At 35.0% G+C, this 17,939-nt stretch overlaps 1 protein-coding gene across 2 annotated transcripts in view; it reads left to right on the forward strand.

The window, feature by feature from the left end:
* GLRB (glycine receptor beta) overlaps positions 1-17,939 on the forward strand; it is a 112,561-nt gene that overhangs the window by 47,928 nt on the left and 46,694 nt on the right. For both annotated transcript variants that reach the window (XM_043971047.1, XM_043971046.1), the window contains exons 5-6: positions 17,057-17,286; positions 17,403-17,485. In XM_043971047.1, coding sequence (XP_043826982.1) covers positions 17,057-17,286; positions 17,403-17,485 — 313 coding nt within the window. The remainder of the gene's footprint in view (positions 1-17,056; positions 17,287-17,402; positions 17,486-17,939) is intronic.

A 17,939-nucleotide genomic window follows, 5' to 3' on the forward strand; every position in this document is an offset into this window, starting at 1 on the left:
AAGAAAATAGAATTCCCCTTGACCTTAATACCTTTCCTCTATTATCTCCAATTTATATTGTACATATATATGTGTATATATATCTTAATTGTATATAGTTGTCATCCCCATTAAAGTGTGAAATAATTGGGAGCAGGGACTATCTTTGTATCCCTAGAGCTTAGCACAATGCTTCCCACATAGCTGGTGATTAAAAAATGCTGACTGATACGTTTGAGGCAATATTTGAACTCAAGTCAACCTTACTCCAAGTCCAGAGTTCTATCTACACACCAATATTGTCCAACATATCATCTTTAAGATTTAAAATGTTAGATTGAATGGCCTCTTTGGGCCCTTTCATCTATAAATTTATAACCCTATGATCATGAAATCATGCAATCTCTTTTCTTGAAGAGATTTAAAATGTCAATCATTTGGCCCATTATGTGGTGGGTGAAAGATGAGATGACTGAGAAAACAAAGGTTTGAGTTTCTTAGAATATTGATTTATTTAATAATGCTTGCCAATTGTGTAACAAATTGGGATGAGGAGCCTTCCTTAGCTTTGACACTGGACACCAAATACAGAGAGAGATGAACTTTTATACATTAAAATAATTAATCAAAGATGACCAACTAATGAAAAGAAAACAACTAGAACACATTAGGTAATCTGATTTCTAATTGGAGGAAAGATTAGGGACTTTCCATGTTGGGAATGAACAGGTGCAATTCCCTAAAATCAGAAAAAAAGAAATGTCCCACTCCCCCCACATACTTGTGAACAATCAAAGGAATATGGAAACAATAACTGATTGATCAATATGGGTATAGTTTTCAGATAAAATATGTGAGCTGTTTGAAATATGTAATTGTGAAAAAAAGTCCTCATATTCTTTGAATCAATATTGGTTACAGTCTGGGTTTCTGGTCAACATAACCTTGTTCCTTAGTTAAGACCCTTAAGCAGCAGGTAGAGGTTCACTTTAATTCAGAGAAATATATAATAAAGTACCTATTGATGTGTTGACATAAAATATGCACATAGCATGAATATAAATCATATGATCATAAAACATTTCTAATTTTACAGATGAGAAAATCAGAAAGCTAAAGTTATTTGCCCAAGGATGTGAAGGGTTTCTAACAATATATTCTAGAACTTCCAAAAGAGTGTCATTCTTTAAAGGAGTCATTTTGTGAAGCTATATATTTATTACAATATTTTTTTCTTATTGCTCAAAACATTTTTGGACTTGCCATTAAAGACTAAATCATTAGAAAATACATCTCATTACTATGTAGACATATATAATGTGTGCATTTTAATAGCAGTCATCACCAGGGTGATTAATCATTCATTTAATCAGTAAGCATTGATTCAATCCTTTAATCTAGCCCCAACCTCTGCTAGGGGCTGGATTTACCTGGTACCTGCTTTACCATACTTGGTTATACTCTTGTTCATGTCCTTTCATACATATGCATTGCAGAGTTGATCCAGCCAACATAGCCAACATATGAGAGCACTAGATTTTTTTTTTTTCCATTTCTTGGATATGATTTGAATGCTCGACTATCCATTGGCTGTCCTTTGCTCTTACTACATGTCTAACCATATCCTTTTCTGGTGATGCATCATTCTAATATTCTTCCTGCCAATTTTTTTTGCTTTGTTTTGTTTTTTTGTGGGGCAATGAGGGTTAAGTGACTTGCCCAAGGTCACACAGCTAGTAAGTGTCAAGTGTCTGAGGCTGGATTTGAACTCAGGTCCTCCTCAATCCAGAGCCAGTGCTTTATCCACTTCGCCACCTAGCTTCCCCCCTCTTCCTGCCAATTTTACTGGTAATTCTTCAGTTCTACAACTAGTTACACCTACCGTGTGCATCTCCATTGCCTTTTGAGTAGCTGGCAACTTTAATTCTTTGTAGACTGTGGCCTTTTATACCTCATAAGAATACAGCAACAGTAGAAGTTTTATGTTTAAAGTTGGGTTTAAGAGTTGTTTTAAGAGAGAAGCTGTGGGTTATTAAAAGCACAGTATAACTATACCAAATACAACTTGGCCTGTTCTATTCATTTAATTATTTATACATAGTGTCTTTCCAAGCTATCTATCTAAGATCAGGTTTATAAGGTGTCCATATAAACATATAGCATAATCTAATCAACAGGCACTCTACCTTCATCTGTTTTTTTTTCTGTATGGATAGTTAGGCTGAAGAATTTTGAATATTGATATTGAATTGAATTGAATGTTTATATTATTTGAGACTCTACAGTTTTAGACTTGATATAATCAAATCAATTGCATCTGAAAACTAGAAATTCTAGGTTACCTCACCATTTATAGGAAATGCCTTTTCCATTTGGATTCTGAATTAGGCATCTGCCATGACAGGTGCAAATGCCATGGTTGAAATAGGTCATCTCATTTTATGCCTCACTTGATATTAATAACCATAGCATAATTCAAAAAATTTGTCACTGTTGTCTCATCTTTCAAGGATTTAGGATATTTGGGGAAATTGCCTTAGGTTCTTTTCCCCCTTTATCCTTATTTTAAGAATTACTTACTAGTATGATACTGAGCAAATTCCTTAACCACTTGGAATGTCCTCATGTCAATTCCATCCCCCACCATTTTCACTGCTTTACATATTACTCAACCTTTGCAACCCAGTTCAAATGTCATCTCTTCCACAAATAATACCCCTTCTCTGTGTTAAACTCACATATTCATTCTTTAATTATGGAATTTATCAAATAATGCCATATTGTGGTCATTTGGGTATGTGTCATATCCTCTATTTTTAGTGTAACTTTTTTAGGGTTAGGCATTAGGTTCTATTCATTTTTGAATGCTTTCCAATAATTAGTAGAATATATAGCTTTAATTTCCTCTTAAACAGAATAGGGATGATACTCGGCTATCTCATAGGGTTCTTTTTGGACAAAACAAACTCTTTGTAAACCTTAAAGAATTATAAAATATGCATTTTTAACTGTTAAGATCATTATTATTATCATACTACTCCAACTCTTTATAAAAGAGTTAGTATTTTCTTTCCCTTCTATAAATACTGAGCCTAAAATTATTGAACTATACAACTTCATTGTTAGTAAACTGATTAGATTCCTGGATGCAGGGATTTGTGACTTTCTCCTTCCTCTATGTTTTTTTTTTGGCACATAGGAAATTGCTTTGAAGCTGATCTTTCCCAACTCTGCACCTTTGCTTATAATGTTCCATATAGAATGCTGTTGTCATTTCCATCCTCTCCTACCATTTAGTATTCCCTATCCCTTTAAAAATTCTTCATATCTTTTAGAACTAAGTTTATATGTCATCTTGTCCATGAATTTTGCCCCCAGTTAGTAATGATCTTGACTAGATCTGAGTTGAAGCTGTAAAATTCTAGCTATGCTATCTAAAATCTAATGAATGGTCGCCAATAAATTATAAGCTTTAGCAAGAGTATTTAAATGTTTAAGTATTTATTAAAGAGCATTAGGATCAGAGAGAAAGGTAAACATCTATTTTTAAGAGACCCTATCATCTGACCCACCATGGCAAGGTCAGGAACAAAAAAGAGACAGAACTCCTCTGCCAGTATCCACTTCCTACTTCATGTCCCCCTCCCAGAAATGGGAGGCTCCTCAAGTTGATTGGCTGGTAGCCCTGATAGACAGTACCCATAAGCAAACATCATTTCCTGTTGCTAAGGACCTTGACCACATGGCTTACCCTCAGAGGCTTTCACCTCATGGAGGAACTTTTCTACAGTAAGTCTCCATCAGGTGCCGTCATTCCAATTGTTACAACGCACGTGCGCGTGCACACACACACACACACACTTATTCAGTGTTGCATATTATAAGTACTCTCTTACTATTATTATTTGTATCTCATCTACCCTATTCTATTGCTTCTTGAAATCAGAGCAATGCTCTATTCATTTTGTGTGCATTCTGATATATAGTAAAGAATGTTATATATATATAATATATATATATATATGTATATAAATATATATATGTATATGTATACACACATACACATATATATAAGAGCTCCATTAATATTTTTTCTCTGTTTAGAATTTTATTTTTCAAATTGCATGTAAAAATAAATTTTGACAACAATTTTTCAAAACTTTGTGTTCCAAATTCTCTTCTTCCCACCTTCCCCATACCCCACCCCCAGGAACTTAAGCAAATCCACATGTTATACATGAGAAGTCATGCAAAACATCTCCACATTAGAAAGGTTGTGAGAGAAAACAGACAAAAACAAAACTTCTCATTAAGGAACTATCAAAAAAATTATGCTTCAATATGTTTTCAGATACCATCATTTCTTTCTCTGTACATTTATTGCAATTTTCTTAAGTCCTTCAGAGTTATACTGGATCATTGCATTGCTGAAAATAATCACATCCTTCACAGAAGATCATCTTACCTTATTGCTGTTATTTTGTATACAGTACATTACACTCTGCTTCAGTTCATGTATGTCTTTCCAGGTTTATCTGATAGCATCCTGTTCATCATAACTTTTATATAGTACCTTAAACTTGACAAAGAATTTTCTTCAAAATAGCCCTACAAAGTAAGTACCATACATTTTGCCATTATAATCAATCATCATAATGGTTTCCCACCATCCTTTTCCTTTACCATGATATTTACTCTATTTTCTATCTTCTTTTACCCTATACTTCCTCAAAAGTTTTTTGCTTTTAACTGCCCCCTCCCCTGCTCTGCCCTCCCTTCTTTCACCCTTCCCTCCTTGTCCCCTTCCCCTCACACTTCCCGAAGGGTTAGATAGATTACTCCAGCCAATTGGGTGTGTATGTTATTCCCTCCTGAGCCAACTCTGATGAGATTAAGTCTTTGAGCTAAACCTGATGTGTATAAGGCTCTTTCATTTCTCTACACCCAACTCCATGTGCCATTTCCTGTTTCTTTCATGTAAGATTTCACCCCATTTTACCTCTCACCTATCCCCTCCCCCCACTGTATTCCTCTACCCCCTCAATTTTACTCCAAAGACATCATCATGGAGCAGGTAGGTGACACAGTGGACAAAGCATCCACCCTGGACCCAGGAGGACCTGAACCCAAATACAGATATAAGATGCTCATCAACCCTGACCCCCCCCCAACTCACCCCCCAAAGACAGAAACAAAAAAATAAATGCTTTACAGGTATTATCCCTTCATAATCAATCCCCACCTGTGCCCTCTGTCTAAATTTATTCCTATCATTTGCCCTAATACTCAGAAGGCTCTTATGATTTAGACATATCATCTCCCCTTGTAGGAGTGTAAACAGTTTAACCTCTTAACATCTCCATTGATTTCCTTTTCCTGTTTATCTTTTTATGCTTATCTAGGGTCTTGCATTTGACAGTCAAATTTTCTATTCAATTCAGGTCTTTTCATCATGAGTAACTAAAATTCCTCTTTTTCATTGAAGCCCCATTTTTTACCCTGAAAGATTATAAACAGTTTTGCTGGATAGGTGATTTTTGGTTGTAAACCCAATTCCTTTTCCCTCTGGAATATTATATTCCATGTCCTCTGGTCCTTTAATGTAGAAACTGCTAGACATTCTGCAATCCTTACTGTGGCTCCATAGTATTTGAATTGCTTCTTTCTGGCTGCTTGCAGTATTTTCTTCTTAACCTGGGAGCTCTGGAATTTGGCTATGATATTCCTGGAAGTTTTCCTTTTGGGATCTCTTTCAGGAGGTGATTGGTAGATTCTTTCAATTTCTATTTTACCTTCTGCTTCTAGAATATTAGGAATTTTATCCGACAATTTCTTGGAAGATGATGTCTAAGCTCTTTCCTTGATCATGGATTTCAGGTAGTCCAATAATTTTCAAATGATCTCTCCTGGATCTCTTTTTCAGGTCAGTAGTTTTCCCAAGAAGATATTTCACATTGTCCTCTATTTTTTATTCATTTGGATTTGCTTTATTGTGTCTTGGTTTCTCATAAAGTCACTAGTTTCCATTTGTTCAATCCTAATTCTTAGGCAATTATTTTCATCAGTGAGCTTTTCCATTTGGCTTTTCAACCTGTTGACTTTTTTCTCATGTCTTTTCTGCATCACCCTCATTTCACTTTCCATTTTTTTCCTCTACCTCTCTGACTTTATCTTCAAAGTCGTTTTTGAGAGCCTTTATGGCCTGAGACAAATTCATATTTTTCTTGGAAGCTTTAGATGTAGGGACCCTAAAGTTGCTATCCTCTTCTGAGGGTTCACCTTGATCTTCCTTGTTACTAAAGAAGCTTTCTATAGTTCACAACTTTCTCTGCCTGCTCATCCTGACCATCTTTCACTTGATTTTTAACTCCTTCTTAGTGTTGGGTCCTGTTTCCAGGATATACTGTCCCAAGATTCAGGGAGGGGTGTGTTTGGGGGGGGGGGTCCCAGTTTTTATGATTTAATGAGGGGCAGTTTTGTCAATTGCCTGGTCCTTTCTCTGGTCTGTAGATAACCCCAGGCCAACTTGACAGTCAACCAGGCAGCAAAACTTTATGTACCTTGGTTGCTAGGTCCAACAAAACTGCACCCCTTGCCCACCTGGGCTGCTGCCACTCAAGGTTTCTTCCTGGTTCCCAGCTGGGGTAGGACATCCAAATCCCCCCTTAGATCCTGCATACACCCCTGTAAACTCCACCCATCCAGCCATTCAGCCCTCTCACCAGACCATGAGCTTAGTTCCAGAAGACAGAGGCACTGTAGCTGATTTGGAGACTCAGGGTAGGTTTGTCTGGTGCAGTCTGCTTTGGGCTGTATCTGTGTCAGCATGATTGTGGGACTGGGCTCTACTACCATCCCAACTCCCCCTTCTGCCCAACTTCCAAGGTGTCTTTGGCTGGAAAATAATCTCAGTCATTTTTTTGTGTGTTCTGCTGCTCCAGGAGTTGTTTTCTGGCTGTGTTTGGAGTTTTTTTTAGAATGAATGTGTCAATATTTGTTGATTAAATAAATAAATGCATCCCACAAAAGTGGGAAAAATACCTTATGGTTCAGATATGAACTAAGCTTTTTCCCAATATATTTGGATTTAGTTCATTAAATGTTTCCCAATTACATGTGTTGTTTTAACATTTGTGTATTTTAAAAAATTTTTGATTTCCAAATTCTCTTCCTTTCACCTACCCTTTCCTCTCAAGCAATTTGATATTGATTATAAAAGTGAAATCATTCAAAATATATTTCCACATTAGTTACAGAAAACACAGATGAAACCAAGAAAAATAAAGATAAAATATGTATTCAGAGTTTACTGTCTGGTAGTGGATAGTATTTTTCATCATGGGTCCTTTGGAATTGTCTTAGACCACTGTATTGATTTCAGTAGCAAATTTTTTCACAGTTGATCATTCTTAAAATATTGTTGTTACTTGTACAATATTCTCCTGATTATATTCACTTCACTTTGCATGAACCTATATCTATATATCTGTGGATAGATCATTTCCTCATTGCCTGTTTTTTTCCTTTCAATTTCTTTACCTAATCATATTGCTATAGCTAGCATTTTAAATATGATATTGAATAATAGGGGTGAAAATGGATATACTTGCTTCACTCCTGCTCTTATTTGGAAGACTTCAAATTTATCTCCATTATAGATAATCTTTGCTCTTGGTTTAGATAGACACTACACATTTTAAGAAAGACTCTATTTATTCCTATGCTTTCTAATGTTTTTAAAAGAAATGAATGTGGTATTTTGTAAAAAAAAATACACCCCCCAAAAAAAACCCCCAAGCCCCCCAAAACCCTTTTCTGTTTCTCTCTATTGGGATAATCATTTGACTTGAGTTTGTTTTGTTATTGATATATTCAGTTATGCTGATAATCTGTCTGGTATAGCCCACCTGGGATATACCCAACTGGTCATAGTATATGATTGTTATGATATACTGTTATAATCTCCTTGCTAATATTTAATTAAAATCTGTGTATTGATATTCATTAAGGAATTTTGTCTATAGTTTTCTTTTTCTGTTTTTATTCTCTCAGACTCAGGTATCAAAAGTATATTTGCATCAGAAAATTTTTTTAGTACACATTCTTTAACTATTTTTAAATAGTTTATATAGCATTGAGATTAATTAATTGTTTTACATGTTTGGTTTGATTTCCTTTTCTAAGATTGGGTTATTTAATATTCCATTTCCTCTTTTGTTAATTAATAAAGTGTCTGCATGTTTTCCTTTCATAAAGTGATGGTGGAAGAGTGGCAAAAGTGTGTGTGTGTGTGTGTGTGTGTGTGTGTAAATTAAGGATCCTAAAATCACATGGTTTGTAAACATTAATTTAACTATAGTCTTCTCAATGTGTGATATTTTTCCAGTGACTAATTGACAGTTGATCTGTTCTTAGAGGAACGGATTAATTTTAAAATTCATCTTTTCACTATGAATGAAAGTAGAATCTGCCATTAGAAATCACAACTAAAAATGCATAAAAAGGAAAGAAGACATTAAATGCAATTACATTAGCTCTAATCTGATCAAGTTAAACTTATTATTGACATCTAAAAATGGGAATTGTATATAAAAAGAAGCACTGGTAACACTTTAAAAACTTAACTGATGTTAAAGCAGTTCCTCCAGGAAAGAGGCCAAAATGATCTAAGAAAGCATTTTATTTCCTTGATAAACAGAAATACGATGAAAACCAAGCAGAGTACCAATTTATAGTATAAAATCATTTGCAAAATGTTAAAAGAGAAGTGTGATGGAAAGTTATGAGTAGTATCTTCTCACAAAAGTATAATGGAGGAAGCGGCAAATAATTCTTTAAAAAAACAAACAAAAAACTTAGCTTGAGATCCAACCAAACCAGTTCTTCCCAAGGTTCTTCTTTTTTCAGGGCAATGAGCATTAAGTGACTTGCCCAGGGTCACACAACTAGTAAGTGTCAAGTGTTTGAGGCCATATTTGAACTCAGGTCCTCCTGAATCCAGAGCCAGTGCTTTATCCACTGCACCACCTATCTGTCCCCCCTCAAGATTCTTTATAGATGGAACTATAATGATGATAACAAACAGAAATAAATCTAATAGCTTGTGAAAATTTTAATAACAAGAGATTGTCATTACTGATGACAGTGGAATCATTGCATTTTGATTCTAGTTTCTTAGTACAAAAGAAGGAGAATAAAGAAAAAGAGGAGGAGATGGAGAAAGAAAGAAAGAAAGAAACAAACAAACAAAGTAAAAGAAAGATTGGATCAGACCAAGTATGGATAGAAGACTTCCATAATGGAAGTGACAAAATTTTGAAATTCATTTTTATTAAAGGATCAGTTTTTAATCTTTTTCTAACTGGGAAAGATATCAAATGATTGGAGAAAATAATGGAGGTTCCCACCTTCTCAAAATGATAGAGAAGACATAAATAGTCATTGTCCTTTATGTATCTATATTTTAATTATAAAATTATTTTGAGATGTAGCTACACACAATGATGAAATATTATAAGTATTTCTAAAATTATTTTATATAGCAGACTATATTTTCACTGCAATTAAATTAATTGAAAAGTATAGAAAATACTTGCAAGATCCTGCTATTTTAATTTTTGTTGATTATTTTAAAAAGACATTTGGCTCAGTAGAATAAACTCTGCCCTTAAAATTATTCCTTCAAAACTTTCCATGTATATATATATGTATTTATGTGTATATGTTTGTGCATGTATGCATGAATATACATATATATGATTACTTGATAATTGCTAAAACAGAGACAATTTTCTTCAATGATATTTTGATTACCAGAATCAAGTGAAGTGGAAAGGAGCTATACTAGTAAAATGATTTACCATTGTAATGAAGGGTGCCTTCATGCAATTTAAGGAAATAATGAATTCCCTCCAGATGGCTAATTCCTCCAAATGCCCTAGTTTTGGGGGCAGCATTGTGCTGATTGCTTCAAGCTCCTGAACATTCCAGAAAATCCCATTTGATGACCATGACCACTCAAAAGAGATGGACTTAACAATCTTTTCAAGAACCAAGTGGATGAAGAATACTCATTTATTGACACTATGACATGCATTTGAATAGGAATTTCATTGACAGCCTTTTAGTATAAACAAAAACAAAAAAAAAAGAAACCGTATCAATGTATCAATTCATAGGATAAGTACTGTCATTGGGCAGTTATCTGAGCCCAGAATTGAGTAGGAGCAGGAGAATAGACCCCAAATAGACCCCAAGTTCCTTTCTTGAAACAAACCAAAAAAAATCCCCCATTTTTGAAACAATATTTTTCTGGTAATGCTGTGTAGCTCAGAATAACAAAATACCACAGCTTCCAAAGAAACACAATTTCAAGTTAACCAATGACAGTATAGAGATATATACTTGAGATAAGTAGGCATTTTATCACCAATAATAATAATAACAATGAAATAATTAATACTTACATATCAAACCAGAAATACAAGAATAATTGGTATAGAAGATATCACTCAAGAAATTAAAAAGAAATGGAAAATCAAAGTGGGTTACTGTATTTACTGCAAGGGATAAGAGCTGACTAGCTTGTCTTGCACTGGCACTAATGAAATCTTAAAAGACCTAGAAACTTTGTGTGTTGAGTAGATTCTCTAAGGAGTAGTTATAAGAAGGTATGGATGAGGATGGCACAGGGCTTAGATGAGCTGTGGTGAACACTGTTGTAACTAACATGTCTCTGATGAATCAAGGCAGTGTCCATAATGTTATACCTGGTTATATTATAAATATCAAGCATGCATAATTTATTTTTTTTCAGAGCCAGTAGAAAAATATTGTCATAAGTATACCAGATATAGAAACTTCTGCTGTTTCAGCCCCCCGCCCCGAAGATGATACTAATATAAAATAATAAACCAATTGGCTCTATCATTCTTGGTAATTTTTCCACATTTGATCCTTTTACACTTTCTTTCTCATCTCTTTTTCTTTCTCTGTTTTTCTCTCCACCTCTCTGACTTTACTATCCTTGTCTCTCAATCTCCCTCTCTATTTCTGTTCCTATATATTGCTACCTTTCTCTGTCTCTATCTTTGTCTCTGTCCTTCTGGTTGTCTGTCTGTCTGTCTCTCTTGCTCTCTCTCTGTTTCTGTCTGTCTGCATATCTGTCTGTTGTCTCTGTGTCTCAATCTCTATCTCTGTCTCTCTCATTGGCTATCTCTGTCTCTGTTTATCTTCTTTTTCCTCTCACACAAACACAAACACACACACAGATATACACAAATATCCACCCCCCCACATATATATACCCCCACACACTATACTCATGTGTACAATCATATAAATTGTTGAGTCTGGATCTGTGATTTCATTAGTAAAGAGAATTCCCAGAAAATAAACCCCCTTTACCAGGGCAGATTGTTACCTGTTCTACAACTTATAGTTATTTGCATCCACAAGAATGTTGAGTGACTTGCCTAGGGTCAAACAGATGCTATGTGTCATACCCAGGTCTTCCTGATTCCCAAACTACCATCCTATTCTCTAATATATGGATTCACACTGTGACTACATGCATGCAAGAGCAGTAGAGAGAGCACACAGGAGAGATAGTGAAACAGAAAGAGATGGAAAAGAGAATTTGTTTCATGACTCAGAGACATATGGTATCATCAGAAGGATAATGGTCACTGAACAGTTTCCTTATGTTGGTTTAGGCATAAAGCTGAGTGCTGCAGAAGAGATGCTTTTGAATTGTGGTGCTCTAGAAGACTTTTGAAAGTCCCTTGGACAACAAGTAGATAAAATCAATCAAAACTTAAATAAATTAATTCAGTTGATTCACTAGAAGGTCAAATACAGAAGCTAGAGCTGAAATGCTTTAGCCATAATGTGAGAACACAGGACTCATTGAAAAAGACCCTGATTTTGGGAAAGATTGAAGGCAAAAGGAGGGGAATGATAGAGGATGAGATGGATAGATACTGTCACAGAAACAACAATCTTGATCTTCGAAAGACTTTAGGAAATAGTGGAGAATAGAAGTGCTCAGGGTGCTGTGGTCCACATTGTTACTAAGAGTCAGGCATCACTGAATGACTGAACAACTGAACAACAAAAACATCTAGCATCACCACAGAGAAACAGGGAAAATTGTGAAGAAGATGAAATTGTTATTTCCAACTTCATTGACCTCTTAGTTACCTGTTTTCCACCTGTTCTGGATTTGCTCTTTGAGGGTATATATTCAGGACTGGAGTCAAATTCAGATTGCATTCAAAATAGTGTTAGTGACCAGCTGTGTCAGGGTAAATACAGTATATAGATAAAAACTGAAGAATGTAAGACTCTTAAGAAATAATTATTTTAGCATAAGCAACTATTTCTTAATGAATCTAGAAAAATGTTTCTATTGCATTTTACTTTAATATTTAGGAAAATTATCTGTTGAAACATGTATATCATTTTTGAATTCAATCTATTTTACTCAAGTGTTTGAATTTACATGATCTACAAGCTTGCATGTTCTTAATAAATGTTCTTTGATTTGAATTCAGTTGCTCTGGCCAAAGGCCCATAATGCCATTTTCTCTGCATTTATCAGATTTCCTCTCATTAAAACATTCTGTCCTTGATTTGTTGACAAATGATATAAAGACATTCTAGGTATATAGAGAAATGTTAATGGGGTAAGAGAATTTTATAACACTTTAGCTAAGACTTAGAAAAATGAATTTCACATGGAGGAAAAATCTATTAAATTATGTGTATGAGCAGGGTACTTTCCTGCATATAATACTGTGAACTTTATATGAGAAAAAAATTAATTCTAGTGAAGTTAGTTTGCAGAATCCTGGAATCTCAGGTTTAGAAGGGACCTTAGAGGTAATTTTATCCAATTCACACTTGAACAAGAATCTTGTCTATTATCATACCAGACGGTCATTCAAGGTTTCAATTGAAGGTCTTCTATGGGCGTAACCTAATACTTCCTAAGACAACACTTTCTACTTTTGGATCACTAAAATGCTAGAATGTTTTTCATGGGGTCAAACCTAAATCACCTCTTTCCCACTTCTGACCACTTTTCCTACACCCTGGCCTCCAGGGCCAAGTACCCCTAGAATGGATCTGGTACATTGCTCTGGGTGGGGCAGCTCTTTCACATTTGGAATTCTCATCTTGAGGTCTTGTTGCTGCTCTCATTGGTGAGCATTCTCAGTTGGCTCGCTATAAATAGTTGGCCTCCTCCATGCTTCACTTTATACCTAGGTCATCTCTCCATCTGCCAGCTTACGTGTGCCATTCATACCTCCCTTTTCCAACTCTGGCACAATAATTAAATCATTGCTACAGGAAATGTTTTAATCTACTTCCCTATGCCCCACTAACCATTCTAGTGACTTTCCTTATCAAAACATCCCTCCCAGGCCACCACTCCCATTTATGTGTTGTCTCCATTATTATGAAGCACTTAACAAATGTTTTTAGTTAATTAATTAAAGCATGCATTAATTCATTCCACATGAGAGTTCTTCAGATACTTGAATATAGCTATCATATTGTATACTTAACGTAAGTAGAAAGGAGTAAGAAGAGAGAAGAGGTGGCAAGAATATTCAGAAGAACTATACAGTGGATGCCCTAACATTAATGATAACCATTACGGTGAGGTTATTGATTTAGAGCCAGACATCCTAAAGAATGAAGTCGAGTGGTCCTTAGGAAGTACTGTTAACAATAAGACTAATGGAACTAATGGAACTCTAGCTGAGCTATTTAAAATCCTAAAAGATGATGCTGTTAAAATACTGCACAAAATAGGCCAGCAAATATGTAAAATGAAAGAGTGAACATTGGATAGGGAAATATTGATTTATTGTGCAATCCTAAAGAAGGGCAATGCCAAGGAATATTCAAATTTACTGAACAATTTCACTCATTTCACATTCCAGCAAGGTTATACTTAAGACTGTGCAAGCTAGGCTTTAGCAGTATCTGAACCAAGAATTATCCGAAGTACAGGCTGGTTTTCAAAGAGGTGGAGGAACTAAAGACTGAATTTCCAGCATTGTTGGATTATGGAGAAAGTGCAGGAGTTCCAGAAAAACACAGAAACACACGAAAAAATACTTCTACTTCTTTGACTACACCAATGCTTTTGTGTGGACCACAACAAAAATATGACAAGTCCTCAGAGAGATGGGAGTAATTGATCATCTTACTTGTCTCTTGAAGAACCTGTATGTGGGTCAAGAAGCAATATTTCGAACTGAACATGGGACAACTGATTATTTTAAGATTGGAAAATGTGTGTGACAAGGCTGTATATAGTCTTCTTATTTATTTAACTTATAAGTAGAATGAATCATTAGAAATGTCAGGCTGGACTAATCAAAAAGTGGAATTAAGGTTTCTGGGAGAAATAACAACCTCAGATACAAAGACTATAATACTCTAATGGCAGATAGTGAAGAATTATTAAGAAGTCTCTTGCTAAGAATGGAAGAGGAGAGTGTAAAAGCCAGCTTAAAGCTTTACATTAAAAGGGGAAAAACCCCTAAGATCATGGCAACAGATCCCATTATTCCCTGGCAAATTGAGGGAGAAGAAATAGGAGCAGTGTCAGATTTCATGTTCCTGGGCTCAAAGATTGTTAGAGAAGGTGACTACAGCCATGAAATTCAAAACAAAACAAAACAAAAATGTTGGTTCCTTGGAGGAAAGCTATGGCAAATCTGGATAGGATACTAAAAAAAGAAGAGATATCAATTTACCAACAAAGGTCTACATAGTCAAAGCTATGTTTTTCCAGTAGCAATGTATGGATGTGATAGTTGGACTATAAGGAAAGCTGAATTGTGGTTCTACAGGAACCTTTGGAAGTCTCTTGGACATCAAAGAAATCAAATTAGTCAATACTTAAAGAAATTAATTCAGGCTATCCACTGGAAAAACAAATGCTGAAGCTGAAGCTTAAATATATTGATAACATAATTAGAAGAGAGGGCTCATGGAGAAAGGCTCTGATCTTGGGAAATATGGAAGGCAAAAGGAAAAGGGGACTTCAGAGGATGAGACATTGTCATGAAAGCAATGAAGATGGACTTGGATAGACTTCAGGAGATAATGGAGAATAGAAGGGCCTAGCATACTATGGTTCAGGGGGTCACTAAGAGTTGGCATGGCTTAATGAATTAATTGCAATCATATTACACTTAATACATCTGTTTTCCATTTAAACATCCTTTATATGAACCTTATATTGTCTTTCACTGCCTTAATTACCCTTTTTGGAAGCTCTATTTCTTACCAATATATAAGCCTTTGAGGGATCTGTGGTTTTTGGCTTTGGAACTCCCTTTATAAGTCTAGCATTTAATAACTAATACCTAGGTAGTTACCCCAGGAATATAAAGGTTAAGTAATCTTCAGAGGATTTTATAGATAGTTTCAGAGGCAAAATTTGTGTCTAGCTCTCACTGATTCTAAGCCCAGCATTACTTCAAGCCTATCCATTACTTCACAGTGCCACTCAGCTTACGACTTCTTCCTAAAATGTTGCACCCAACTTTGAAACCCATTTTGATGTGCTCATGCTATCTACTTTAGTGAATATATTTTATTCTAATGAGAATATCTAGCTTTTACATAGTACCGGGTTTGCAAAGCATTTACAAATATTATTTCATCTTGTCTTCATAATAACTTTTGGATGTATCCCCATTTTATAGATGAGGAAACTGAGGTAGATAGAGGTCAAATTACTTCCCTAAATAGCTAGTGTATGGACCCAGATTTAAACTCAGGTCTTCCTGACTCCAGGTTCAGAGAGCTATCCACTGCATTACTTACAGACAGTACTGGAATCATGATTTACTGTCTTTTGTAATAGAGGGAACTCAGCTTAAGGAAGATCCATTTTGGGTCTCATCTTAGAGAAATTATTTAGAAAGACATTGGAGGGCCTTTTCCTTGTGTGAGCATGTCTGTGTGTGTATGTTGGTATTTGGTGGAAAACATGTCAGTAGGAAGGACATATGACACAATTCTAAAAGTTACTGTTAATACAATACAAAAACATAACATGCTTTGAAAAATTTTTATAAAGCAGTGTGATTCTTGAAACATACATTTGACTAAATTTCACACTAACTAGTCCCAAATAATGCTAAGTATTATTGTCAGCATAGCATGCATAATAATCCCTGCATGATGCTTTGTGCATACCTGTGACCATCAGTGGGGGGGGGTGCCTCAGGTATCATCAGAATGCTTACTTAGTTTTTCTCTTGGATGTTGTAATTAAATCCCTTAATTTTCAAAGGTTTACAAATATTGAAAAATAAGATAATATACATATGAAACAAACATCCAAATGCTTATTCGTGGGAAATCTCTAAGCAAAGGCTATGACCATTTGTTGTAGGAGGGGTTCTTTTTTGGTTATGGATTGGATTAGGTAGCCTCTCATGTCACATTTTTTTTATTCTTTTATAATGAATGATTAGCAAAGACAAAGGGATGACGCTACAGTCTTAAAAATCCTCTTGCTGCCTGTGATTAGAGTACAGCCCCCCCCCCTCCCCTGGCCAGGTAGTACTTTAAAGACAACAAGGAATACTTAGAGTGGAATGAGTCTTAATTTCTCTGGACCTGGTACCTCACCACCTGCACATATTTCACAGCTTGGTTGGCAATTGATGATGTAAGCCTTTCTAAGCATTTCATTTGGGAAACTGTAAGGTGCATGCAACTGAAATCTTACATCACTACAAGTAGATTTATAGAAAAAGTTTATCATCTACCTCTTAGAATTTCTTTTCATCACCCCACCCTAGAATCTAGCCAATTCATATGAATATTTGGAGCATAAAAGAACATTGAATCCTTGATGTTTATCTGTATTATTAGTAATTATTTTTTACTTATTGTCCAGAAAACAAAATTGAGGAAAGTTTTACTTTAATTCAATAAGCTGAAGTTATTTGTTGCAAACTATTGAATTTCCATTCAATTTTTTAATTTTTAATTTTACTGGCAAGACATAATACTTTCCTTTCTTTTTTTTCATAATTAGGACTATAGGGTTAACATCTTCCTGAGACAAAAATGGAATGATCCTCGGCTGAAGCTTCCTAATGATTTTAGGGGCTCAGATGCACTGACAGTGGATCCCACCATGTTCAAGTGTCTATGGAAACCTGACCTATTTTTTGCCAATGAAAAGAGTGCCAATTTTCATGATGTTACACAGGAAAATATCCTCCTCTTTATCTTTCGAGATGGAGATGTCTTAGTTAGTATGAGGTACTGTTTCACATTTAAACTAATATACACATTTATCACTTTCTTTTAAAATCAGATATTTTCATATCTTAAGAGATATTTTGAATGGCATCTAAGCACTGTATTTGTATTTACAGATTATCTATTACTCTTTCCTGCCCTTTGGACTTGACCTTATTTCCTATGGATACACAGCGTTGCAAGATGCAATTGGAAAGCTGTATGTACATAACATTATGCATGATATGGGTTCATTTGAACATACCTAAAACAGTTAGTTGCATATATCCTTAACATTGTAGGCAATAATTTTAAATATGATGTTATTAATTATAAACCCTTTAATCATTTCCTTTTGTTTAGAGACATTCATTCAATTTACTCATCGATATATACTTACTTATTAATACATAGAAAACTTTATTATCCTATTATACACTTTTATACCACTAAAGTAGGAACAGAATTTTAGCTAATTTCTAAGTATTAAATCACCTTTGTGGGGGGGTTATGTAATTTCAGGAGAATTAATATTTTTAATCTTTAATAGAAGAGGTAGCCTGGCATAATGGATTGAGAAATGGCCTCGAAGCCAGGAAAGTCAGGATTCAGGGACCACCTCTGACACAGGATGAATATATTACTCATGAAAAGTCTTTTAACCTTTAAGTGTT

Source organism: Dromiciops gliroides, chromosome 6, assembly GCF_019393635.1.
Source record: "Dromiciops gliroides isolate mDroGli1 chromosome 6, mDroGli1.pri, whole genome shotgun sequence".
Taxonomy (NCBI): domain Eukaryota; kingdom Metazoa; phylum Chordata; class Mammalia; order Microbiotheria; family Microbiotheriidae; genus Dromiciops; species Dromiciops gliroides.